At 60.4% G+C, this 24,660-nt stretch overlaps 9 protein-coding genes across 9 annotated transcripts; 5 read left to right on the top strand and 4 right to left on the bottom strand.

Moving 5' to 3' along the window:
* Window positions 1–3: 3 nt before the first annotated feature.
* PLICBS_009950 (uncharacterized protein) lies at window positions 4–2,058 on the top strand (the record flags this gene model as incomplete). The annotated part of the gene is made up of 1 exon (XM_018327253.2): window positions 4–2,058. The coding sequence occupies one exon, from the start codon at window positions 4–6 to the stop codon at window positions 2,056–2,058; it is 2,055 nt and encodes a 684-aa protein (XP_018174284.2).
* Window positions 2,059–2,175: 117 nt separating this feature from the next.
* Window positions 2,176–3,233, bottom strand: PLICBS_009949 (uncharacterized protein; the record flags this gene model as incomplete). The annotated part of the gene is made up of 4 exons (XM_065601755.1): window positions 2,176–2,462; window positions 2,521–2,637; window positions 2,700–2,717; window positions 2,774–3,233. 4 exons carry the CDS (start codon window positions 3,231–3,233, stop codon window positions 2,176–2,178), a joined length of 882 nt encoding a protein of 293 aa, XP_065457827.1.
* A 543-nt stretch (window positions 3,234–3,776) lies between these two features.
* Window positions 3,777–5,291, bottom strand: PLICBS_009948 (uncharacterized protein; the record flags this gene model as incomplete). Its single annotated transcript, XM_018327255.2, has 1 exon — window positions 3,777–5,291. One exon carries the CDS (start codon window positions 5,289–5,291, stop codon window positions 3,777–3,779), a length of 1,515 nt encoding a protein of 504 aa, XP_018174286.2.
* Window positions 5,292–6,183: 892 nt separating this feature from the next.
* PLICBS_009947 (uncharacterized protein) lies at window positions 6,184–7,162 on the top strand (the record flags this gene model as incomplete). The annotated part of the gene is made up of 2 exons (XM_018327256.2): window positions 6,184–6,348; window positions 6,422–7,162. The coding sequence occupies 2 exons, from the start codon at window positions 6,184–6,186 to the stop codon at window positions 7,160–7,162; spliced, it is 906 nt and encodes a 301-aa protein (XP_018174287.2).
* A 3,690-nt stretch (window positions 7,163–10,852) lies between these two features.
* Window positions 10,853–11,581, top strand: PLICBS_009946 (uncharacterized protein; the record flags this gene model as incomplete). The annotated part of the gene is made up of 1 exon (XM_018327258.2): window positions 10,853–11,581. One exon carries the CDS (start codon window positions 10,853–10,855, stop codon window positions 11,579–11,581), a length of 729 nt encoding a protein of 242 aa, XP_018174289.2.
* Window positions 11,582–12,466: 885 nt separating this feature from the next.
* PLICBS_009945 (uncharacterized protein) lies at window positions 12,467–13,783 on the bottom strand (the record flags this gene model as incomplete). The annotated part of the gene is made up of 2 exons (XM_018327259.2): window positions 12,467–13,423; window positions 13,475–13,783. The coding sequence occupies 2 exons, from the start codon at window positions 13,781–13,783 to the stop codon at window positions 12,467–12,469; spliced, it is 1,266 nt and encodes a 421-aa protein (XP_018174290.2).
* Window positions 13,784–14,740: 957 nt separating this feature from the next.
* On the top strand, window positions 14,741–16,293 carry PLICBS_009944 (kynureninase (L-kynurenine hydrolase); the record flags this gene model as incomplete). Its single annotated transcript, XM_018327260.2, has 2 exons — window positions 14,741–14,927; window positions 15,005–16,293. The coding sequence occupies 2 exons, from the start codon at window positions 14,741–14,743 to the stop codon at window positions 16,291–16,293; spliced, it is 1,476 nt and encodes a 491-aa protein (XP_018174291.2).
* Window positions 16,294–20,431: 4,138 nt separating this feature from the next.
* On the top strand, window positions 20,432–22,249 carry PLICBS_009943 (woronin body major protein; the record flags this gene model as incomplete). The annotated part of the gene is made up of 1 exon (XM_018327261.2): window positions 20,432–22,249. The coding sequence occupies one exon, from the start codon at window positions 20,432–20,434 to the stop codon at window positions 22,247–22,249; it is 1,818 nt and encodes a 605-aa protein (XP_018174292.2).
* Window positions 22,250–22,404: 155 nt separating this feature from the next.
* On the bottom strand, window positions 22,405–24,099 carry PLICBS_009942 (uncharacterized protein; the record flags this gene model as incomplete). Its single annotated transcript, XM_018327262.2, has 1 exon — window positions 22,405–24,099. The coding sequence occupies one exon, from the start codon at window positions 24,097–24,099 to the stop codon at window positions 22,405–22,407; it is 1,695 nt and encodes a 564-aa protein (XP_018174293.2).
* Window positions 24,100–24,660: the final 561 nt, after the last annotated feature.

Here is a 24,660-nt window from a genome sequence, read left to right as displayed (position 1 = left end):
AAGATGCGACAGTGTTCGAGAGTGATTGTGGCCTTTACGGCCGGGCTGGCCTCGTTGGCAACGTCCGTGACGGGCCTGCCGTCGAGCGAGTACGTCGTTCACGAGGCGCGAAGCCCGACCACCACCGGGCAGTCTACCTCCCACAGCCGCTGGAAGCGTGGCAGCCGCCTCGATCCAGATGCCATTGTGCCCCTCCGGATCGGCCTGACGCAGAACAACCTGCACCTCGGCCACGACAAGCTCATGGAAGTCGCCCATCCCTCGTCGGGCAACTTTGGCAAGCACCTGACGGAGGACGAGGTCCACGGCTTCTTCGCGCCGTCCGACGACACCTTTTCGGCTGTCCATTCGTGGCTCGTTGGCGTTGGCATCAACGAGACGGACATTCGCCGGTATGCCAACAAGGGCTGGCTAGCCGTTGACCTGCCCGTGTCCAAGGTCGAGGACATGTTCCGCGCGCAGTACCACGAGCATGAGAGCGAGGAGGGCGTCCTCAAGATCGGCTGCGACAAGTACCACGTTCCCAAGCACCTGGCCGGGCACATCGACTACATCATCCCCGGCGTCAAGCTGTCGCCTCCGCTCGTCAAGCGCTCCATCACGCGCCGCGACAATAGCGACAGCGTCAAGGCTCACAGGAAGAACTGGGACCCCAAGAAGATCCCGCCGCAGCTGCAGTTCTGGAAGAAACCCCCGCACAACCCCAAGCTGCCGACCGACCTGCAGGACTGCGCGCGCAACTTCACCGCCGTGTGCTACCGCGCACTGTACAACATCCCGGCGGTCAACGTGCCCGTGCCCGGCAACGAGCCTGCCGTGTTCGAGTCCGGCGACACGTACTCTCAGCAGGACATCGACGCCTACTTTCACAAGTACACGCCATACATCCGCAATGGAACACATCCCAAGCTGCAGTCCGTCGACGGCGCGGATGCGCCCGTGGCCCCCACTTCGCCGTACAACACGGGCGAGTCGGAAATCGACATTGACATCATCCAGTCGCTCATCTGGCCGCAGTCGATGGTGCTTTACCAGGTAGACGACCGGCTGTACACGACGGCGAACAACATGTCTGGCTTCCTCAACACGTTCCTCGACGCGCTCGACGGGTCGTACTGCCACTCCACCGCGTTCGGCATCACCGGTGACAGCCCGGGCATCGACCCAGCGTACCCGGACAAGCGGCCCGGCGGGTACAACCATCCGGAGATGTGCGGCACGTACAAGCCCACCAAGGTCATCTCCATCTCGTACGGCGAGAGCGAGCTCGACGTGCCCAAACGGTACCTGCAGCGGCAGTGCAACGAGTTCCTCAAGCTGGGCCTGCAGGGGACGACGGTGCTGGTCTCGAGCGGCGACTACGGCGTGGGCATCGGCCCCGCGGGCGACGACACCTGCCTCAACGGCTCTGGGCAGACGCAGGCCATCTACAACCCGGGCAACCCCGTGGCGTGCCCGTACCTGACGGCCGTGGGCGCCACGCAGCTGCAGCCGGGCACGACGGTGCTCGACGCCGAGAGCGCGCTGCAGACGCCGCTCGGCCCGGGCAGCGAGCTGTTTGCCAGCAGCGGCGGCTTCTCCAACTACTTTCCCGCGCCGTCGTACCAAAAGGCGGCGCTGCGGACCTACTTTGCGGCGCACGACCCGGGCCACCCATACTACGTGGCCGACGCCGACGCCAGCAACGTGGGCGCCAACGGCGGCCTGTACAACCGCGCGGGCCGCGGCATCCCCGACGTGTCGGCCAACGGGGCCAACTTCCGGGCCTTCACCAACGGGACCGAGTTTCACTGGTTCGGGACGAGCCTCGCGGCGCCGCTGTGGGCGTCCATCGTGACGCTGGTGAACCAGGAGCGGGCGCTGCGCGGGAAGCGCCCCGTCGGCTTCATCAACCCGGTGCTGTACGAGAACGCGGGGGCGCTGACGGACATTAAGAACGGGTCCAACCCCAACTGCGGGTCGAGCGGGTTCGAGGCCGTCGAGGGATGGGATCCGGTGACGGGGCTGGGGACGCCCAAGTACCCCGAGCTGCTCAAGGTGTGGCTGAAGCTTCCGTAGATATGGTGGACGTTTACGTGAGGGGAATATACGCGTACATTGGGGAGGCGATGTTTTACAAGAGAAGAGTCGCTCGCTCGCATGTGCTGTGACGACCAAAGCTTCCATTGCCCGTGCTCACCTTTCCGTCTCGTGCTTCAGCCCAGCCTCTTTGGCCTTTTCGTCGGCAATCCTGCAAAGCGCCTCCCACTCCTCCTTGCTGACGCGGCTGACGCTGAGGCGCGACTGCTTGAGCATCTGCATGCTCTCGAGGGGCCCGCCGGGCTTGCCCAGCTCGCGCAGCTCGCGCAGCGTGATGGGCACGGCGAGCTTGGAGCGGAACTCGACGTGGACGAGGCTCCAGCGGGGTTTCTCGCGCGTGGACGAGGGGTCGTAGTATGGTGTGCCTGGTCGGCGGGCGCTCTCTGGTGTGCAGGTGTGAGTGAGTGAGATGGGGATGAGATGAGACGGGGTAGCACGTACTGTCCTCGGAGAACTCGCGGACAATCTCCATGGTGCCCGCGATGCCGGGCTCCTTGCAATTGGAGTGGTAGAAGAAGGCCTTGTCGCCGGCGTTCATGTTTCTCATGTGGTTGCGCGCTGCATGCCTGTGGTCAGTCGGCCGCACATCACGTCGAGGTTCTTAACCTGCGCCCACTCACCAGCATACGCACGGATGCCTGTCGCAGTCAGTACCACTTCAGTCTGGATCCCCGGAGGGCTCGCGAGTGCTTACCGTCCCAACCCTCGGGCTTCGTCTTTGCGCGCAGGTCGTCAATGGAGAAGCGCACGTCGATGCCATTCTCGAAGCGCGACTCGGGCTCCGCCTTCATGAGCCAGTACCACTCGCCGTCATGGCGCGGCGCCTCGGGGTTCGTCACGGGGATGGACTCGGGGTCCGGGTCCTCGGAGACGGCTCTCGAGCCCGTGCCATTCACGGCTGGCTTGGCATTTGATGCCGCCTTGTCGGCCTTGAGCTTCTTGACCTGGAGTTTGGGGGCCGAGTCGACCTCTGGCTTCTTGGCGGGCTTGCTTTGCGCTTTGCTGCTTGGCTTTGCCTTGCCGACGGGCGGCTTGGATGAGGGCTCAGTCGCGGCTGATGAAGCAACAGCGGCAGATGCAGCAGCGGCCTGGCGCGTGGATCGTCGTTTGGGGGGCGGGCTCGCGGCCTCGGAGGCGCGTTTGCGGGCCGGCATCTCTGCGAAATACGCGGACTTGCTGTTTGGGTTGAGTGCTGAAGCGATCGCGATGCGTGGGCACGGACAATTGCTGAAGGAGATGGTGCAAGCGCGTGTTGAGCGAGGTTGAAAGTTGAGGCCAATGCGGCGCGACTTCGTATGTCCGCGGTATGACCATGAACTGGCGCGTGCCTCCGCCACTGCAGGACAGCCGCCAGGACGCACAGGTACGGTTCCCCACGTGCTCCAGCGGCCACTGGCTCCCGATCCCGTTGCCCCTTGAGCCACAACGCATGCTCCCGAGCCCGCTATAATGTAGGTGGATCCAGCCCTCCAACGGCGCCTCTGCCCTTCTTCCAGGTGTGATGGACAGGCGCCGCGGTCGCATGAGGTGCTCCACTGTCAATTCTACCGTTGACTTGGGCCACGGTGCTTTTTCTACATAATACATCAACCTTCATTCAGGTGGGTTCCTGGGGGGAACGACACGACCACAGCCGCCTCATTCATTCATGTCTAGTTCAGTACAAATGGGCTCCATCCCTCTCGTCATCAGCATCGTCATCGCAGCTGCGCCGCCGTCTCCGCCGCCAGGACCATGTACTTGCACCGCGACCGCAGCCACGGCCCGCACCGCACCAGAAGAAACGGTATCGGGATGCACGCCAGCGATAGAAATGCCGGAATCGACGAGGCCCAATGTATGCCCAGCGCGTCGTACATGGCCGGCGTGAACAGAGGGAACACGGCCCCCAGCACCGACCGCAGCACCGATGCAGCCGCCAGGCTCGACGCCGCAAACACCGAGTAGCTGTCAATAAGGTAGCTGCTGGTGCTGATGAAGATGTTTACCAGCCCAAAGCCAAAGAACGCGGCACCCACTGCGCTGGGCATGAAGTGCACCGTCGGCGCGTTTGTCCATGCGAAGAGGAACAGCCCTATCGGTATGGCCACTGCGCCCACCATCGCGGGCTGGAGTCTCTGCTCCGGCGCAAACGCCCGCTTGGTACCGTCCTTGTTTCTCCTGGCGCGTAGCCTGTCGTGCACGTTGCAGTACGCGACGCCGAAGAGCATCCCGACCAGCACGGCGAGGAACGGCAGAGTCGCGACGCCGGCGGACCACCCGCGCTGGTCGCGGTACACGATTGGGAATGCCGCAAACAGTAGGTACAAGATGCCGTATTCGATGGCAAGGTAGGCCGAGAGGAGAAAGACGACGGGCTCCACGACGAGGAGCAGCCATGGCCGCACACAAGCCGTCTTGACAATGGAAGCGTACGACGTGTCGGGCTTCTCGGCCTTGCTCCGGAATACCATGCCGTCCAGCCTCGACAAGGCCTGCGCTCGTCTGCGGAGGAGAACGGGCGAGTACGTCTCTGGAATGATGAGACTGCCCACGAGCCACAACGATCCGGACATGATGGCGAGAAACCACTCAATTCCCCTCCAACCGTAGGCCATCCCGAGGAAGCTTCCCGTGATGGGCCCAAGCGTAGGGCCAAAGAACAGCGACGCCGTGAATATTCCCAACGGAGCAGCGCGGTCCTCCACGTCAAACAAGTCCGCGAGCACAGCCCCCGTGTGCACCAGGGACGAGGAGCCAAACGCCCCAGCCAGGAAGCGACAGACGAGAAGGCCCGCAAAGCTGCGGGAGCAAGCCGCGCCGATGTTGGCAACGGTAAACGCGCCAAAGGAAATGAAAAAGGTCGGCTGCCGGCCAAAGATTTCGCTCACCGACGCCCAAAGCAGCGGCCCGATGGCGAAGCAGACGACAAAGAGAGACACGCCGAGGAGGGCCGTCGTGGCCGAGACGTGGTACTCGTCCACTAGCTGCGAGACGCCGCCGGTGTATGCCGACGATGCAAGCGCTACGGACAGGGTCGCGAGCGAAAGAATGACAATGAAGAGCCATTTGTTGCCGCGGGAGAACTGCCGCGGGTCAAACGGATCGTCTGCGCGCCATTGCACCAAGTATGGGGACTCGGCGGAACCTGATCCTTCGTACGAGTGTTGTCGACATTCTTTCGTGATGGGCCGGAGAGTAAACACCAGACGCCAGGTGCGGTGGTTTGCCATGGTGTCGAGTCGTCTACCGGTGCAGCTGGCAGAGTTGTGAGGAGAGCTGCTGGCAGACAATGAGGACCGGAACACGGCCCGTTTAGTCGGACAAGTCGACAACACGGTTGTGCGATCGTTGCTCGTGGCAGAAGCGTCCAAACCCACGGCCGCCGCTCGCAATCCCTCGCAAAGACAGCATCCTCCCTCTACTTCTCGTAAAAGCGTACGTAACTCCGACGGGGAGGCAACGTTTCTTCCTCATCCAACTGCGGTCAACTCCCGTGCGAGATGTGACCGATCGGGCTAAGAATCACGCGACTGTTTCGTCACAGACGTCCATCCGGGCCCCGGGCTAGCGAGCGGATCAGATAAGTCTAAACCGGTTTGCCGACGCTGCGCTTCAGAACCGTATGAACTATTTGTATGCACGACGGGCATCCCTGTCCGCGATGGGGCGCGTGTGGGCGCGTGGACGGGCCGAGCGCGGATCAGATAACTTTACCGAGGCGGGGCCCCGAGGATCATGTGCCGGATCGGGGAGCTGCTGCCGCATCGCCGTCGACGACCCGACGGCACTTCGTACATGTATAGTAGTCGAGACGCGGGAGGACGTCATACTGGACCATGGCGGAGCAGAACCAAATGCTTGAGCTGGAGGCTTTGCTGCTTCGGGAATGTGAATGGCGGCGCAGCAGTGGGATGCTATACGATGGAGCTCGGAACTCCCTCGGACATGGCTGTGACGGAGCGGACGGCCGCGGAGCCGCCCGCAGGAAGGGCAGAGGCCGCGTGTATAAGATTCCCGTCGAGAAGCAGGAGCGGCCTTTTGTGCTTCAGACTCGACAGCCTGAGCACATAGGGATACTCCATTAAAACAAGATAAGCGCAAGAGACCTTTACAGTGATCAACATGGGCTCCATGATCACAAGCGACGTCACCAACCAGGGCAACCCCAAGGATGGGATCCCGTGGTACCTCGACACGCTGGAAAATATCCCTCCTCTGGCCCAGCGCGTCCTCGTGGAGCACGGCGGACTCAAACCCGAAGAAGTCCGGGACCACATCATGAAGATCGTACGTCCGCTCTTCTTCCACTCCTCCTCCTCTCGTGGTTTTTACACACACGAGCGCCCCTAACACCCCGCAGCGCGAAAAGGCATGGGCCTCATCGCCTTACCCCTGCGTCGGCCTCTTCCGCTTCCTCGACTACTCGCTGCCCGACTCGCCCCTGTACGACGAGGTGCTGCAGCGCCTCAAGAGCGGCAACGAGAAGCTCCTCGACTTTGGCTGCTGCTTCGGACACGACCTGCGCGCGCTCGTCGCCGACGGCGTGCCGGCCGAGAACCTCTGCGGCGCGGAGCTCAACGCCACGTTCCTGGACCTCGGGTTCGAGCTCTTCCGCGACAAGGACCGCATCAAGACGCCCTTCTACACCGCCAACGTCTTTGACGAGGACGACGCGCTGCGCAAAGAGCGCGCCGACGCGTTCGACATTATCCATCTCGGCTCGTTTCTGCACTTGTTTGACTACGAGGGCCAGAAGCGCGCCGCCACGGCGCTGCTCAAGCTGCTGAAGCGCCAGCCCGGGTCGCTCATCCTCGGGCGCCAGCACGGCGCCACAAAGGCCAAGGAGGTGCAGAACTACCTGTACAAGCCGACCAAGGAGAGCGAGAGCAATGGCCGGCTGCCGACCTTCTTCAACCACGACGCCGAGAGCTTCCGCCGGATGTGGGACGAGATTGGCGAGAAGACGGGCTTGCGGTTTGACGTTGGCACCGAGTGGGGGACTTGGGGATCTGCCAACGGCATGGACCCGGCGTACTATAAGCTCTGGTCTTGGGAGGACAAGGACACGCTGCGCTTCAAGTTTTGGGTGCGCGTGCTGTGAGTAATGCGATGCACGCAGCATATTGCATGGCTCTGACCGGGGAGACGTACTCTGCCATCTTTCGCCTCGCTCTTTCCTGATGCGCATGCGTTCTAGAGCAGATAGCTTGATATAGACCTCTGTCGAATTGACTCATTGATAGCGCAGAGCAATGGTAAGCGCAAGACTGACGGTGGACATAATCTGAACCTCCGTGCGCGCCTGCCATGCTCGCAGAGAGCGAAGATCCACAGAGGCGACATGTCACGGTGAATGCGAAGACTGCGCACCATTGGGAGGCCACGGTTGAAGGTCGCAGCGATATCCGTGGCGCTGCAACCTAAAGCTCACCGGTATGGGCTTCTTGACACCGGTGGGGGGCATTGAAGGCATCAAGGCCAAGCGCAGCTGATGCCGGTGCTGGGTCTGTTGACCCCAACCAACAGTTGTCAGCAGTCACCGGTGAGCCGAATGCTGGCGGCCGTGGTTTTCAGAGGGCTCTGTCGCTGATCGATTGTGTTCTAGAAACGCCGACGCAGCTTGGATTCAGCCCAGGACGCTGCAAGGCACGCTCATGTTCCGTCGACGGCTTGACAGCCCCTACGTTTGAAACGAACCCGCCTCGATGCTCTCGATATCTCACAGATGTGAGCACTGCACTGCAACTGGCAATCCAAACCTTTTGGTAGCGATTTTCGTGCATTCTGTGCGCGCAGTCGCTCACCGTTCTGGACTCCCGGTGAAGGCGAGCTGAAGCCCCCCAGAATGGGCATCCCGAAGCCACCGTCTCTTCATGCAAAAGCATCACACCGTGGTCTGGTGGCGGGCAGCAGGGTCAGCGGAGCAGCCGGCTGCCCCAAGCCGCGGACAGCATGCAGCATCTCTTGACAGGCAGTCGATCCGGCACCTCACGGGCGACCCTTGCACATCGCGGCCCTTCCATCGCGCACTCACATGAGCTGACAAACCATGCAGGTGCGTGTGCGTTTTCGCGTTCGCGACGTACGTACGCCAGCCCGTCGATTCGGCTGTTCGCCCAGGGCGCGCGCCCGGCCAAGCACGGATGGAATCTCCGCCATTCATCGCGGGGACAGCTTCACTCGTCGAGCCATCATGAGCGCGCGGTGAGTCAACAAAGACCGAGGCGTTTTGCTTTGACGCAAAGCACCCCCCTGGCAGCCGGGTTCGTGGTCTTTTTGTCGTTGAGGAAGCTCGCCGAGTTCGCCCATTGGACCAAGTGTGTGGCCGCCGCGGCGTCTGCTCCCGCGGGCCCTGCCGACCGGTTGGAGTGAAAGGCGGTCGCCAGCGTGGCAGGGCTCCCGAAAAATGCCGCGTGGAAAAAAAGGCGACAGGCACGAAGAAGCCGTTGGAGAGCTGCGTATGGGCGCATGATGTGGCTTGCGCGCCTGGACCGACGACAGCAGCCAGCCCCGGACTTTGCTGCGCGTCTGGCCATCGCTGGCCCGGTTCGCAGGTTCCTACAACCAGGGAGCCGGGACAGGTCTCTTCTCCCCCGGTAGTTCGAGGCCTGACGAGTTCCACGGAGCCGGTTCCTGCAAGAAGATTCGGCGGCGGAGAGAATAAAAGGAAAAGGGAAAACAAGTGGGTGCTTGTCGCCTGCAGTCGTGTTTGTTGCCGCGTTTGTTGCCGCACACGCGTGCTCTCGCCGCCGCTGGCGCAGTCGGAAGCTGAGCTCAACTCATCTCGGATCACAAAACTGACGCCGCCGCCTGGCCTCGCCGAGGGCACGCAGGGGGTTGGCTGCCTCGTGTGGCCTGCGCTGCGTAGCCCTGGGCTCCTCACCGGCAAAGCAAAGGTGCCTCGCGTTTCTGTTTCCTCATGCATGCGGGTGTGCATGCAACGCCACCGTCACTCCAGGTTTACGGGCAGGGTCTGCCGTCGAACCACTGCCGATGCCTGAACCTGCCTATGCCAAATGTCAGTCGTTCAGGCCCAAATGCATGCACATGCAATGGCAATCCGCATCCCGGCTGCCCGCGCTGTCAACTGGTAGGCCCCCTTCAGCCCTGTGGCCGGCAGCAATGGACGGGCAGCGCATGACTCGCGCGAGGACGCTTCAACGGGCACCGGTCAACGTCAAAGGGTGGCCGTCAAGGGGGCGCTGGGCCTTCCCATTGATGGCAGGCTGAGGAGACAGGCACCCAAGATTGGGCGCGCGGATCGGATTGGGGTTACACACGGCGGCAACTGAGCCGGCCACGTCTGCAGCAGAAAATAGAATTCTTTGTAAGCCCCCTCGCGCGAGCTTGTTCGCACTGCAACTCGGTGGGATGAACCCGCAGCTCTGCACACCGAGACGACGGCAGCCTGGGCCATACGGGCTCCCGGCGGAGGGCTGCTAGAGTCTCGCCCTGAACGTCAAGCACTGCCAGAGACGCTCACGCCGCTCCCGGGCATCTTTGCCGCCTGGGACCAGAGCTTCAGCGTCCGCAAGCAATTGAGCTCGTTCCGCCAAAGACTCCCAAGCGGAACACGGGTTGATGGCATACGCGCGGTCGTTGTGATTGACGCCGCAACAACCATCGCGGTACTCGACACATCGGCGTGACGCTGTCTCGACCCGGTTCTTTCTCGCACCTTCACGACGTACCTTGTCGCAGGCCCCTTGTGCGACCGTCATCGCAGGCAAGCCAGCCTGTGACGTCGCGAGGCGGACGTGAAGGGGCGCGCAGCGACCTGCTGCACACCCTGCGCGTGCCTGGCCGGAAAACGGCTTTTTTTTTTTCGCTGCCTCGTAATGCCTGCCCGCGGTAATCTCGCGGCGAGGGCATGCAACGGCTGCGCAGCCACCGAAAGAGCTCTCGTCAACCTCGCGACCTCGGTGAGGCGAGACAACGTCATCCGGCACCGACGAGGTCCCCATGGAACAAGAGGAAAAGAGATGAGAAAACAAGAGGTGGGTATCACGGACGGCCGAAACGGAACGCGTTGCGGCAGCTCGTGAGCGAGAGATTTGAACGAGGAGGGGCGAGGGGCTTGGGCGCAACGTGGACTCGGATACTGATGAAGCAGGGCCAGAGAACTCGGAAGAGGCTACGCGAAGAGGGGGCTTTCTCAACAGGGCATGGTCAACGAGATGATACATGATAGAAGGGCTTTGAGCAAGTGGAACATGGGACAACACGATCAGTTCCAATGTGCTCCAACGCAAGTGCGTGCATATGAGAGGCGAGCGCCTCAGTCCTTCAGCGGTGAGGGCCCGTACCACCATCGTGACCACTGAGATCAACCGACGTCGCGTGTATTCTCTTTGCGAGGGGTCTGCCAGCATGGTCCACGAGGTGTAGGTGAAGTCCGTAAGGAAAAGACCCGGATATGCAGGATTGGGCGTGGGAGGATGCCCATTGGCCAGGGGTAGGAGTCCACCCCTCGAACCTCCTCCATAAGTAGCTCCCACCCCCTCGACCACCGTTTCCTCGTCTTCTCCTCCTTCCCTCTTTTCTCTGGTAAGGTCAACTGCCAGAAGACAGAGCCATCCAAAAAGTCCCATGTCGCCGGGATTTGGTCTCGGTACATTGGCGAGACCCCTGAGACCTTGATAAGGGGCTTTGCTTTCGCTGGCTGCTTCCCGCCGATTCTTCCTGCCTCGTTGTCCAGTCGCTGCCGTCATCCTGTGCCATTCTCTGGTCAGACGAGTCCGTTCGTCTAGTCGTCGCACCTGCACATCGTCGCACCTGCACATCAGTCCCGATGCACGCTGGATCAGTTTTGGGGATGAACGAGGCGGTTGGGTTCGCTGAGAGGTCGCCGCCGCTGCCACCATCGCCGTCCGCCCGAGAACCGTGGGTCGCGAACCTCCCCAATGGGCGGCAGGATGACGCAGTTGATCAGAACGGCGATGATTTCGGTTTGGAGGAGGCCGTGACGCATGAGGTCGAGGTTGACGGCATGGCTTGGACCAGTCTGGTCGGCCATCCCAGCCAGGGCCCTGGCTCGTCACGTGAATTCGCTTACACGTGCGACTTCGTCTTGTTTGACGAAGACCCGAGGGCGTCTGGCGGTGATGGGGCCTCTGCACTTGGCGCCTCCCCACTGGAGGCACTTCCAGTCGATGCTCTGGGCCGACCGCTGGCGCAGGGGGATCCGCAGCTTGCTTTCCGCGACGCCGAAGGTCGCGCGAACGGATACCTCGAGACTGGCCAGATCTCTGATCCTCAAGCCATCGCAACGATAGGCACTTGGGATGAGAGCATGGACGGAAGGGAGGCCCCGAGGGTCCCCGCTGCTGACTTTGATCGAGAACTCGACCGTTCACTGTCCTCGCAAGGCTTTTTCGGGTCGCATCTTGAGGGTGACGAAAGCCAGGCGTCAACCTCAAGGGGTGCCACGTTCTGCGCTTGCTGCGAGTGCGCCGAAGTCGACTTCAACGCCAGTCTTGCTATGAACTGGGCCCCTGAGGGCCCCGCGCGCTTTGGTTGACGGGCAAGAGAGTCCACTCGGTGAGGCGGAAAGATTCCCGGCTCGAAGAGTGAGTGGCGGCTCGACGAAAGTCATCTGATGTGCCCCGTGACCTGGACATGACGGCACTTGGCGGCGTTATTGGCGCAAGCGTTGGCACTGGAAAATGTGTGGCTCGGCTTTGTTTGCGGCGTTGCTTATCAGGTCCTGAGTATTGTGACCTTGGATTGATGCGCTTTTCATGTAGTTGAATAGTTGAATTGACGTGCGGCATGGATGTCGCTTATGTGATGAAGCAAAGACTGCGTCCTGTTCGGTCGGCACGACAATCTCATCCTGTCGTGCACGCGAATGGTGGTCCATGGGCCGGTGGACGTCGGTGAGTTGCTGGCATAGTGCGCCACCGCAGAGCCTCGGGAGGCGGCGGTGATGGGCAAGTCGGATGGAAGAAGCAAAGGCGAGCGGTGCCCTGCTCAATCATGCTGGATGGAGAGGAGGCCGGGATGGGTGAATGAAGCCGAGTCGCGATGAGGTTGGTGAGGCGAGGTGCAGAGTGGGGGTGGGTGCCTGGTCGGTCGGAGACCTTGGATTGGTTGGCAGCCTCAGGCACCGCCGGTGCGACTTCCCAGGAAGCCGCAGACGGACCGATCACTAAGCCTCGTCAGCTTGCCAGGCCACTGAACATGTTTTGGCCAGACTCATCACGAATTCGTGTCGCGTGCAACTTTGTGTGAAAAAGTCGGTCTTTGTATTATGTCCTGGTTGCCGAGTGGATGGCCCACACGCTTCGGCCGCGCTACGCGGCCAGTCATTCAGTCGTCACTATCGTTCTATGTACAGTCTAGCAGGCAGCGTAAATCGCCCACAATCGCTCCAGCATCAAAACGCTCGTCAACTATGACATCTCTATCGCTCTAGCTTTCCGGCGTGACACGTCTCGTCACGAGCCTTCTTGAGGAACGGAACTAGCATCGTCCCGCCCGTGCCCGTCAGCTCCTCGTCGCCGTTGCGCTGCGACGACGAGCTCGCCAGGTTCTGCCGCCTCTTGGGGCCCTGCCACGGCTGCTTGGACGGCAGGATGATGTATCTCGTCACGATCTGGATGTGCTTGTTGCGGAAGCTGCTCAGCGCTTCCGTTGCCGCGGTGTAAGAATCGCGCAGCCGCCGCTGGGCATCCGTCGTCGGCGGAACCAATGCCAGCTCGCGGATGCTGCCCGCCCTGGCGGCGTGCACGAGGAATCGCCGATGCGGACCCGGCATGTATTCGCGCACTTCGTTGTGGTAGCTCTTCTGGCCCGCGCTGCCGTGGGTGTTGTGCTCCACGCCGAGGATGACGTCGAAGAACTGGATGAGCGAGCTCTGGCCGTTGCTACCGCCGCGGAGCTGCCGCCACTCGCCCTTGCCGTCTCCTTCGTCGTAGAAGACGCCTCGAGGTAGGCCAGCCGATTCCATGTTCATGCTGCCGGCCAGGAACGGGCGAATGTGGTGATAAAAGGTCATGGGGTCGCACTTCTCGTACATGCGTTCGAGCAGAGAGCTCACACCCTGGATGCAGCCGCGCAACTGGTCGAGTGCCTCGCTAATCACATCGTAGTCGCGCGTCTTGACGGCCTCGAGGGCTCCCATCATGGTTTGCAGGATGCCGGCGGCCTTGGCCTCCATGGCGACGCTGATGAGTAGGAACCATGACTCCGACTCGGTACCGGTAAAGGAGAAGAGGAGGCTGAGGTCGTCTATTTGGGTAAAGTCGTCGCCGGTACAGGAAAAGTTCCACAGGTTGGCGCCGGCGTACGTGAGCACAGGCGGCAGCTCGAGGTGCTCGGCTACCCTCAGGAAGGGCAGCGTAATCTGTGGGGGCAGAATCTAGGATGGTCAGCGGTGGTTCAAGGTGAGAGATACAATGTCGGATCCTACCTCTTCAGGCTTCTCGCCGCCCCAGACGTGAGCGTGCGTGAGGAAGCAAAGCAACGCGTATGCTCTCCGCCACTCGGCCTCGGACCTGAGCCGGTCTGTTGAGAGAACGGGCAACTGGGAGATGGACTCCCGGATCCGGCCGGCCTCGATGAGGGCTGGGAGATGCTGGGCGACGAGCTCCCACCGCTCGTAATAGGGGTCGGGGAGGATCTTGAGAGGGCTTTTGTCGGGGAGAAAGGCATTTGCGGTGACGGCAAACTTGGACAGGTCGACGCTGCCGCCGTCTTGGACGACAGCATGTGGCGACATTCTCGGATGGTGGTGATGGACTCGAGGACAACACGCCAAGATGTTTATGGTGATGGATCTGTACAGGTCCACCTCACAACGGGACGAGAAGGGCTAATATAGGCAGGAGGGACATGTTGAGGCCAGCCGAGGACGTGGACCGGTCGTTGTCTGATCTGGCAACCGCCTTCCGGGGGCCATCTTACACTGACTCCGCCATCACGCCCGCGCCTCCGCCATCCGCGCCGGCCACGACATCCGCGCCGTTGAGCCGTCGAGCATCCGAAGCAGGGGGTTGGCCCGGCTGCGAACGGGCGGGTCACGCTCGCTTGCTCGCGCTGGGGTACTAACGTAAGTTGTTCGACAGGAACTAGCCCAACGGTGACGACATGCGCCGTCCGCGTGTCGCCCGCGTGGCCGGCCTGCGAATCAATCCGTCGCGAGCGCGCCAGAAGGGGCAAGTCTCGATCCGCCCGCGTCGGCTGGCCGCGGCCTCGGAAGGCGGAAGTTCGGAAGCTCGCAACCTGCCGGCACGCGAATTTAGCGGTGTGCCCCAGGTGACCTCGCATCCGGGTGGGTACGACCAAGGCACGGAAAGCCAGTCAGATGCGTCGGCACGGCACACTGGGCGGCCCATCTTGCACGTTCCAACTTCCGACGCCACGAACGCACCGCCAGCTCCGTGCCGTGCGGCCGCCGCTACCGGGGGATGCAACTCGAAAATGTGGACTGGGGAGGGGGCGCTCAAACATTTAGCCAGGCAGACGCAGCGGACATAAAGTGGTGTCGACGGACGACCGACCGGTGATGGCCTCGACACTGCGACGCATCTCACTCCTCGCACGTCCTCGCTCACTCGGACGGCTCGTCTCGCTGCCAATCGCGCTCCCGCCTCCCCGCGCCCGCCTGCCAAAGCCCTCCGTTTCATCCCCCATCACCAGCCTCTACTCGACGTCGGCATTGGCCCCAGCCGCTATCATGGACTTTGACGCCTGTGTACAGCGGCTTCGCAGCGGCGCGGCCGTCAAGTTCCCGCCCGACGCCAACTCCGTCGCCTTTGCGCAGCACATGGACGGCCAGGACAAGCTGCGGCACCTGCGCGACGAGTTCGTCCTGCCGACGAAGGCGTCGCTGAAGAAGAAGGCCCTTGATGGCAAGCTGCCCCGTGAGTACACCCATGTCGCGCGCCCTAAAGCTACGGCGCCTCACTCAATGTGAGCCCGCGAGCTTACCTGAAAATAGCCCAACTCACCACCACCGACGCCGTCAATGGCGTCAATGGCCACGCCGCAGACGAGCAGTGCCTCTACTTTGTCGGCAACTCGCTCGGCGCCCAGCCCAAGGCCGTGCGGCGGCACCTCGACGCCCAGCTGGAGACGTGGGCGTCCATTGGCGTCAACGGCCACTTCACCGACATGGCCGACTCGCCCCTCACCCAGTGGCAGGACATGGCCGAGGACTGCGCCAAGAAGTCGGCCGACCTCGTTGGCGCGTCCCCCGACGAGATCGTCATCATGAACACGCTCACCATCAACCTGCACCTGATGATGGCGAGCTTCTACAAGCCCGACGCCAAGCGCCACAAGATCATCCTCGAGTGGAAGCCCTTCCCCAGCGACCACTACGCCATCGAGGGCCAGGTCGTGTGGCACGGCCTGGACCCGGAGAAGAGCATGGTCAAGATTGAGCCCGACGCCGGCACCTCGCTCATCCCGACGGAAAAGGTGCTGCGCACGATTGACGAGCACGCCGACGAGACGGCCCTGCTGCTGCTCCCCGGAATCCAGTACTACTCCGGCCAGCTATTCGACATCCCGCGCATCACGGCCTACGCCAAGGAGCGCGGCATCGTCGTCGGCTGGGACCTCGCCCACGCGGCCGGCAACGTCGAGCTCAAGCTGCACGACTGGGACGTCGACTTTGCCTGCTGGTGCACGTACAAGTACATCAACGCCGGCCCCGGTGCCATCGCTGGCGCCTACGTCCACGAGAAGCACGGCAAGGTCGAGTGGGCCGACGGCCGACCGACGTACCGCCCGCGGCTGATGGGCTGGTACGGCGGCGACAAGAGCGTGCGCTTCAACATGGACAACATGTTTGTGCCGACCCCCGGCGCCGCCGGCTACCAGGCGTCGAACCCGTCCGCCATCGACCTCGCGAGCCTGTCGGCCGCCCTGTCCGTCTTCAACAAGACCAGCATGGCGGACCTGCGCAGCAAGGCGCTCGTCATCACGGCCTACGCGGAGCACCTCCTCAACCAGATGCTCACGGAGCAGCCCGCGGGAGAGAAGCCGCTGTTCGGCATCATCACCCCATCGGACCCGTTGCAGCGCGGCACGCAGCTGAGCGTGCTGCTGCGCGAGGGCCTGCTCGAGCGCGTGACGCAGGCGCTCGAGGAGAACGCCGTCATCTGCGACAAGAGGAAGCCCGACGTCATCCGCGTCGCGCCCGTGCCGCTGTACACGCGCTTCGAGGATGTGTGGAAGTTTATGCAGGTGCTCCGAGGGGCGCTGGGCCTCAAGCAGCAGTGAGCGCATGATGATTGGACTTGTTGTATACTTATGCATGGCGTGCGGTTAAATGGCATATTTTATGGTTTGCTCGCCTGTCCTCGCCGTCTTAAGCGGGCTCGTCCCGGCCCGTGAAGCCATGATCCGGCAGGCGACCGGAGTCTTTACGTTTCGCCAACGCATTGGCCGGCCGGGTCCGTCACGCATCGCGTGGCAGCGTTCAATTCGAGACTAATGTCAGGACGCCCCGTCTTGTTTTCGTTTCCATTATTCACAGATTCGTTATTGTGTTCCAAGAGGGGACTTCTGTCGCTGAAGTTCGGATGCAGGGGCGGAACTTCGGAACTTGGCGACTCTCCCGCGTGCTGGGGATTGCGGCAGGATCACCCGCGTCATGGAGCTCCGAGCACGAGCTCCATTCTGCATGGCTCTAAAAGAGACTCAGCAATGCGCACGCTAGCATACAGTCATGGCCAGGGCAAACGAATGCGCGGATATGTTGCAACGCTTCTTGACTGGACCAGCACAGGGACTGACACCAGCCGCAGAATACACATAAGTCTACTTCCACAGAACAATAGATTCAATCAGGTCGTTAATAGCGGCAGCACACCCTAAGCAGGCTTCCCGTAAAACAGTATTTCTGTATAAAGAAGATTACCCTATCTATACACTACTCCTTTCAAGGGTAGATAGTTCACTTTCGGGAACACAGTTGGCTTCTCTAGGGTAGGCCAGTTCCCACCAGACCGGACCGAAGCCTGTGCACCTACATAATTCTTGATCGCGGCTTGCGTTTAAAGTTGCTTCTCTCACGAACGATTTGATACGATTGCTGGCTGCACTTGCGGCTTGCCATACCTCTGCATTTTGCGGAAACTCTCTGTAATGTGGTTGAGCCATCTTCCGCAGCATGGATGATGCTATTGTTCATGACAGCTCATGACTGTACGGTACCACACTTGCGAAATGCACCCGAGCAGCCGTTGGGCTCTGTGAGAGTCTCGACTGTCATTCACGATGGATTCTGGCGTTGCACCGAAGACAAGGGGCGGCTGAGGATGGAGAAAACACGGCTGATTGCATGTGTTGGTTCGAGTCTAAATGCCAAGCACCGGAGCCCAGAATACGAGCATAGAGGGGCGGCTTAAACGGCGGATCACAGCAATGGCCAACCAACAACATCTCTTCTCCTCACCCGCATCAGTGTCGCACTGCCGATGCCAACGCAACTTGTATAGGAAGAACTTGGTTTCCGGTCGCGCCCAATCATGCCCAATCGGACTCTTCGCCTGGCACGAACTTCAGATTACTCGGTGGCACCCTACATTCAGCCTACAGACTCGTTTGGCGGCCCGATATAGGTGCGGGCTCGGAGAATTCGTGATCCATGTGTACGTGCAGTCGCTTTCATGGCGATGTGGTGCTAACAAGGACACGAACACTGGAGGCCTCCTTGCCATCATATGACAAAAGGCAGGTGACTAGAGCGACGAGAAGGTTGTCAATATATAGCCAAGAAACAGAACACGAACAGAAAAGAGCTAGGGATGGCCCAACCTCAATTTGTCGGGAGCGGAGGGCCACACCTTCTTGGCTCCAGTCCGGGACTGGGTGGTAACACGGATCTCTCCGTGCGCCGGCACCGGAAGAGGGAGGAACAGAATACCCTACGTACCGCCAGTTGTGTCGCCATACGAAACGACCGCGATCTGGCGATACCAAATGGCGATCTAAAACCTTTGGACCGCTTCTGTGCGTCAATTGTAGACTCTCGTCTACCAAACCCTCGGCGTGTGCTGTTGCGGTCCACTGCACCAAGTATTCGTGTTGAGCTGCACGGCACCTGTGTTGTTCATTGTTCGCTGTGGTCGCCTAGACATTAAATTCAGCATCTATCCAACTTATGTGAAAGTCAACGTCGTCTGCACGAATTGGATCGTGATGTAGTGCTATCTGCGACATTAAATCCGCGCGTTCGCCGATTGGGACGGGGTTCGAATTCACAAGACAAAGCCCTGCTTGAGGATGCGACTAAGCGCGTTGAGTGCGTCGATGGTGAGAGTCATGGTTTCGTGCCAGAGCCCGACTCGACTCGGGGCGCTGACGTGTTGATCGGAGCGCCTTTATCGTGACCCGGCACTAAGTGAGACACAAAGCGGACGTTAATGGGGTTCGTCAATCTTGAAGCAGATATCTGCAGTGGATGGTTTTGTGCTGATGAAGCCGTCTCGGGTCTCCTTGCCTTCAGCTTCGTTTGCTGTCCGCCTAGCGTCGCGGAGCCAGGTTGCTGGCGCCCCATAGAAGCTCGGGCATTTCTTTGGTGGTCCGTGTTTACGATTGAGGGTTTCCATTCGCGTTCTGTTGGGCAATCAGAAGAACAATTGTCCAACAGAGCGTTCCAAATACAGTACTGACAGGTCGAAGGAAAATAAAAATAAAAAATAGAGGCACACGGGGCACTGCGTCTGCCCATGTGGCTCGGGTCGAGTCAATGCACTCAAGGTGGCTCGAGAGACGACATGGGCCTCACATGGCACGACGATCATTTCCATTGATGCCATCAGCTGGCGTTCCCGGACTCCGGGAGGTTCGGGCAGCTTGTGTGGCATGGCGGTGACGAGCGAGCGCAATGGTCACCAAGCTGCGTTGGTGAACTCGAGGGGCAGGGGTTGGGTTCGTTGGGGTAACACTGCAAGGGCCCGAGCTAATCGATGTGACGATGGATTGTCACCTTTGACGCACGACCACCATCGGGCCCGCGGTCCGGACCACGAGCCATCGTCATGGAGAGCGCTTCCGGGGCCGAGACTGCCACACGGTCGCGTGTTGCCGACTGTGGTACGCACAGGCGGGCACAAGGTTATCATGTCTCATCGGGGCATGCACGCGGGCAGCGGGCAGGGCCGAGGCGACGCCACAGTTGCATTTCCAGGCGTTATGGACGGCAATAGTCTCTGTGGACGACGTGTCAGGCGGAGGTTTCGCTGCCCGATCCGATTTCACTTTGTCGTCGATTGTCCCGCTCATCTCGTGGGTTTCATGTGCAGAGGCATGGGCTACCCCTGAATGGGCGTCTGTAATAAGCGTGTAAGTGGCGGCGGTATCGACTCTTCAGTCTTCACTGCATCCACTTCGCCTCAGGGGGCAAACATGGCTCTTTTAGTGGGTTTTAGTGGGTCGTGGGTTCGTCCGATCGTGCTGTTTCACGGGTGAAGCTTCTCATTCAGCGCAGAACAGCGACGCATGGAAACGTCGAGGCAGCCACGAAGGGTTACTGCCAAGGCTCGCCATCTGGCCAACAGTCAATGACTTTTGGACTTTTCACCACGGGACCGACCTGCCATGTAACGCAACGCAACGCAACGCAGTCGCAGTGAGCCAGAGCTTTGAGGCTGAATGTGGCGCACAGATCAAGAGCAGGCGGCGGGTGGCACGCGCCGCCATGACAAGGTAACGTCGCAATGCGGGGAACCACGGCCCAGGCCGCCCTCTTACTGGACGAAAGTGCCGGCTGGCAGCGTGGTTCCTCCAAGCCCCGTGCGGAAAGACAGGCACAGGGCCCTGAATGACCAAGCCAGACTGGAAGCCAAGCAAGCCACGGCTCCAACTGTACCTTGGTCCGCGATATTATTCTCCCCGCGCATTAGGAAGCTGCAGCTTGGGGTCGTGGAGCTTCTTCTCCAACTTTGCAACCTCAGACGGCCCAGAGGGCGCGCGTCTGTCTTGTGACGGACGGGAGAATGCTTGGCCGGCGCCGCATGCGTCGTGCAACCAAGACATGGCTCAAGACTGACAGATGGCGCTCCTGCAGTGGTTCCATCCCTGGTCTTGCCGCCTCAATCTTGATAGCAAGGGCCCTTAATTTCGTCGACTTGGAGTCTAAGAGACGCTACCGTGCCTAGCCAGGGTTACATTCCATCACAGTCTCCCCCGATGATCCCCGCATCATGTCATCTCGGCGCAAAATCGCCAGCAAAAAGAAAAAGAGCGGTGCAGCTTGTGTAGCATCGGGCCGCCATGGGGTCCCTGAGTCCGTGTCGACGACGACGTGTACAAAAGCACGCGTCGCGCCGGCCCTGTAGTGTCTCTGCTTGTACAACCACGCGCCTCATTGACAGCAGCGGTCAACTAACCATCAACAGCGATCACGGGCAAGATGCGCTTCCACCTCGCCCTCGGTTTCGCGGCGGCGGCCTCTGCCGTCAAGGTCAATCCCCTGCCGGCGCCGCAGGAGATTACCTGGGGCACATCTGGTCCCAGGAGCGTCGGCTATCTCGACTATCGCACCAATTCGGACCACAAGCCCAACGACAACTCGCGCGTCGTCAAGGATGCCTGGAACCGCGCGATTGAGGCGGCCAAAAAGCTTCGCTGGGTACCGCAAGCTACCGAGGCTCCCATCCCCAAGTTCGACCCCTTCCCCACGGCGGGCAGCGATGCCAACACCAAGCGGACCACGGGAGGCAGCTGGTTGTCGGGTGTCAACATCAAGATCGACGACTGGTCGGCGGACCTGAAGCATGGCGTTGACGAGAGCTATACCCTGACGATTGGGTCCTCGCCGACGATTGAGATCACGGCCAAGACGGCCTGGGGCGCGCTGCACGCTTTCACGACTCTGCAGCAGCTCATCATCTCGGACGGGCGCGACGGTCTTCTGATCGAGCAGCCCGTGACCATCAAGGATCGCCCCAACTTTGCCTACCGCGGCGTCATGGTCGACACGGGTCGCAACTTCATCAGCGTCAACAAGATCAAGGAGCAGATTGACGGCCTCGCGCTTTCCAAGATGAACATTCTGCACTGGCACATCACCGACACGCAGTCCTGGCCCATCCACATCGACGCGTACCCGCAGGTGACCAAGGATGCGTACTCGTCTGCGGAGACGTACTCGGCCAGGGATGTGGCCGACATCATTTCTTACGCGCGTGCTCGCGGCGTGCGCGTTGTTCCCGAGATCGACATGCCCGGCCACTCTGCGTCCGGCTGGAAGCAAATCGACAAGGACATCGTGACGTGCGAGAACAGCTGGTGGTCCAACGACGTCTGGGCGCTGCACACGGCCGTGCAGCCCAACCCCGGCCAGCTGGATGTTATGAACCCCAAGACCTACAAGGTCGTCGAGCAGGTGTACAAGGAGCTTTCAAGCCGCTTCACCGACGACTTCTTCCACGTGGGTGGTGATGAGCTCCAGACGGGCTGCTTCAACTTCTCCAAGGGCATCCGTGACTGGTTTGCCGAGGACAAGTCGCGCACCTACTTCGACCTCAACCAGTACTGGATCGAGCACTCGACGCCCATCTTCATGGACAAGAAGAACACCGGCAACAAGAAGCGTCGCCTCGTCATGTGGGAGGATGTCGTGCTCTCAGCTGACGCTGCTGCCACCAACGTCTCCAAGGACGTCATCATGCAATCGTGGAACAATGGCCTCACCAACATCGGAAAGCTCACCGAGGCCGGATACGACGTCATTGTCTCTAGCTCCGACTTCCTGTACCTTGACTGCGGCTTCGGTGGCTACGTGACCAACGATGCCCGCTACAACGTCCAGTCCAACCCCACCCCCGACACGCCCAACTTCAACTACGGCGGCATCGGCGGCTCGTGGTGCGCTCCTTACAAGACGTGGCAGCGCATCTATGACTACGACTTCACATCTAACCTGACATCCGCGCAAAAGAAGCACGTCATCGGCGCCTCCGCGCCCCTCTGGTCCGAGCAGGTCGATGACACCATCATCAGCGGCAAGATGTGGCCGCGCGCCGCCGCCCTCGGCGAGCTGACCTGGTCGGGCAACAAGGACCCCAAGACGGGCAAGAAGCGCACCACCACATTCACTCAGCGCATTCTCAACTTCCGAGAATACCTTGTGGCCAACGGCATCAGCGCGACACCCCTGGTGCCCAAGTACTGCATGCAGCATCCGCACGCGTGCGACCTCTACTATGATCAGGAGGCGGTCAAATAAACACCTGGGTCATGTAGACGTCGACGGGTTCTTGTGCGTCGTAACTTTGAGGATTCGTATCATGTACATCCTTTATAGATGACTTTTAAAACATCAATTACAATCGCTTTGAGCGGCTCAGCTGTGTAATACCGTGCCTGCCTGCAACTATCGCTCTACTTGTTCAACCTGTGTGCCCGGTCAATGTCATTCCAAAACTCGCACTGTCTGACCCTCATGTCGTCCTTCTCTACATCCACAGACTCCGGGTTCACAACGACCTGGGTCGGCACCTCATTAGCATCGGCCTTGTACATGGGCCACGCTACGGCGTCGTCCTCACGCAGCTTGTTGGGGTCCCCGGTTGCAACGAAGCTTGCCATGTATGCGTGATACCGCCTAGCAGTCTCCTTGAATGGAACGCTAGGGTCGTTCCACAAGTAGGACATATCCGATGCGTGTGGAATGCCCTTCCATGATTGCGCACTCAATGGGTTTGCGGGCGTGTTGAAGCGCAGCCTCCAAGTTGGCACGTCGGCACCGGACGTGCGCCGCGCCGTCTGTCGACTAGGACAAATGTAGGCCATGTCCGACCACGAGGCCGAGAGGCGATTATATTGGGTACTGTTTGGGGACTTTGCCCAGGCAGACTCAGGATGCGCAACAGGGTCCGGGTACAGGTCGTTCAATATGGCCAGGTCGGTTCTGTTCAGCCCGGGGCTCATCCGATGCCAAAACTCGATAAAATCATCATTTGTTTGCAGGTAGCCTGGGGTGTATAGTTTGCCCTCGTCGGTGGTGTGGCTCGTCACCAGAGGAAGATGGTGAAATGTCCCTTCGGTAAGCGATTGTGACCCCGAGTGCTCCAGAAGTGCGCCGCCAAGCGCGGGTTGCCAAGGCCAATTAAGATTAGGCTCTGCCTCTGCATAAATCGCCGACGTGATCTTCTCGATCTCCCGAGCGGGGGTTTTGCGGAGACAGCTGAGCTGTTCCTTGTCACCCGCATCTGTAGCGCATCCAATGTGGCTCATGAGGCTTTCAAAATCGCTCTTGTACCGCGGGTAGTCGACAGGCGGGAACGCTCGGGCTGTGGCTGCTCCAGACTGCATGAATGCTCTGGCAAAAAGAGGATTCCCTTTGCTGACGCCATAATTGTGAAAGTACTGAAACGCCGTGGAATGTGCTCCGGCCGAAAGCCCGCCCAGAGTAATCTGCTTCGGGTCGCCCCCGAACTCTGACAGGTGAGTTTGCAGAAACTCGAGGAAAAATGTCTGGTCCTGGAGACCGAGGTTCAGCAAGCCCTGTCGCTCGAAGAGCTTGCTGGGAAGGAAACCGAATGAGTTGAGACGGTAGTTGAACGTAACGACCATGACCGGCTCGCGGGACGACGCGACAAACGATGCGCCGTCCATGGTCAAGGCAGAGTATAGCACGAAGCCCCCTCCATGGATCCACACGAGTGTGGGCAGCTTCTGAGTCAATGGCACGCCTGCCGGTCGGTAGACATTGAAGTTGAGGCATGCTTCGTCTTGCTTGTCCAAGTCGACGTAGGCTGGGTCCTGAGTGCAAGCTGGCCCGTACTTTCCAGCATCGTGAACGCCAGGAAATGGGGCAGGTACACCTTGAATGGGTCGGAAGCGGTTCTCGCCCACAGGTTGGATGGCATAGTCTACGCCGAGCCACGCGTCGACAGGGCGAGGAAGTGCATGGCCACTCAGCGTTTGGTTGACCTGGATGCCAGAGTAAGATCCGATCCCGGAGAGGGAAACTAGAGGGGGTGAGGCGGTAGCGCTGGTAAAGTTGGCTCCAATGGAGGTGGCGAGGGGTGCTAAAACACTAGAAATTGTCCCCAAAGATGCGTGGAGGATCATTGTGTGCGTTGCTGAGGGCGATTGATGGTTTCAGGCGTATGAGAAACCGCTGACTAGTATTGTCATGTAGGTTCGGCACGGGGGGACTGAGGCTCGAACTGCATCGACCTGGTCTTATCGAAGCTGCGTGTGTTGCTGAAGCGATGCGCTGGTGACACCGACTCACTTGATAGGCGCAATTACAATGTTGTGCCACAAGCTCTGATCAATACTTATGTAGGCACTCGTCGGTGGTGTGTCGTGAAACAAGTGTCCATCGTGGTTCCGATTCCGACAACGGAACTACCAACGCCAGTTCGGCACCTAGAATTGGGACCGCACGCGGGGCCAGCCGAGGCTCTTCACGGTAGTGCGGAGGGGTCGCAACGAGGGGTGCTTAATTGATACACGCGAAAGACGCCCGAGAGACCCTGCACCTGTCAAATCGGCGGTGCGATATCATCAACAAACCGGACTTGGCGCGCATTGTGTGGAGAGCGTCTGCAGTGGAACAGATGTCATGATCCCGGGTCATGGCGACAACGGAAGCCGACCCCCGCCCAAGTGAGCTAGATGTGACGG

This window comes from Purpureocillium lilacinum (assembly GCF_023168085.1).
Source record: "Purpureocillium lilacinum CBS 284.36 DNA, scaffold_8, whole genome shotgun sequence".
NCBI lineage: Eukaryota > Fungi > Ascomycota > Sordariomycetes > Hypocreales > Ophiocordycipitaceae > Purpureocillium > Purpureocillium lilacinum.
This window is presented reverse-complemented; position numbering and strand designations above follow the sequence as displayed.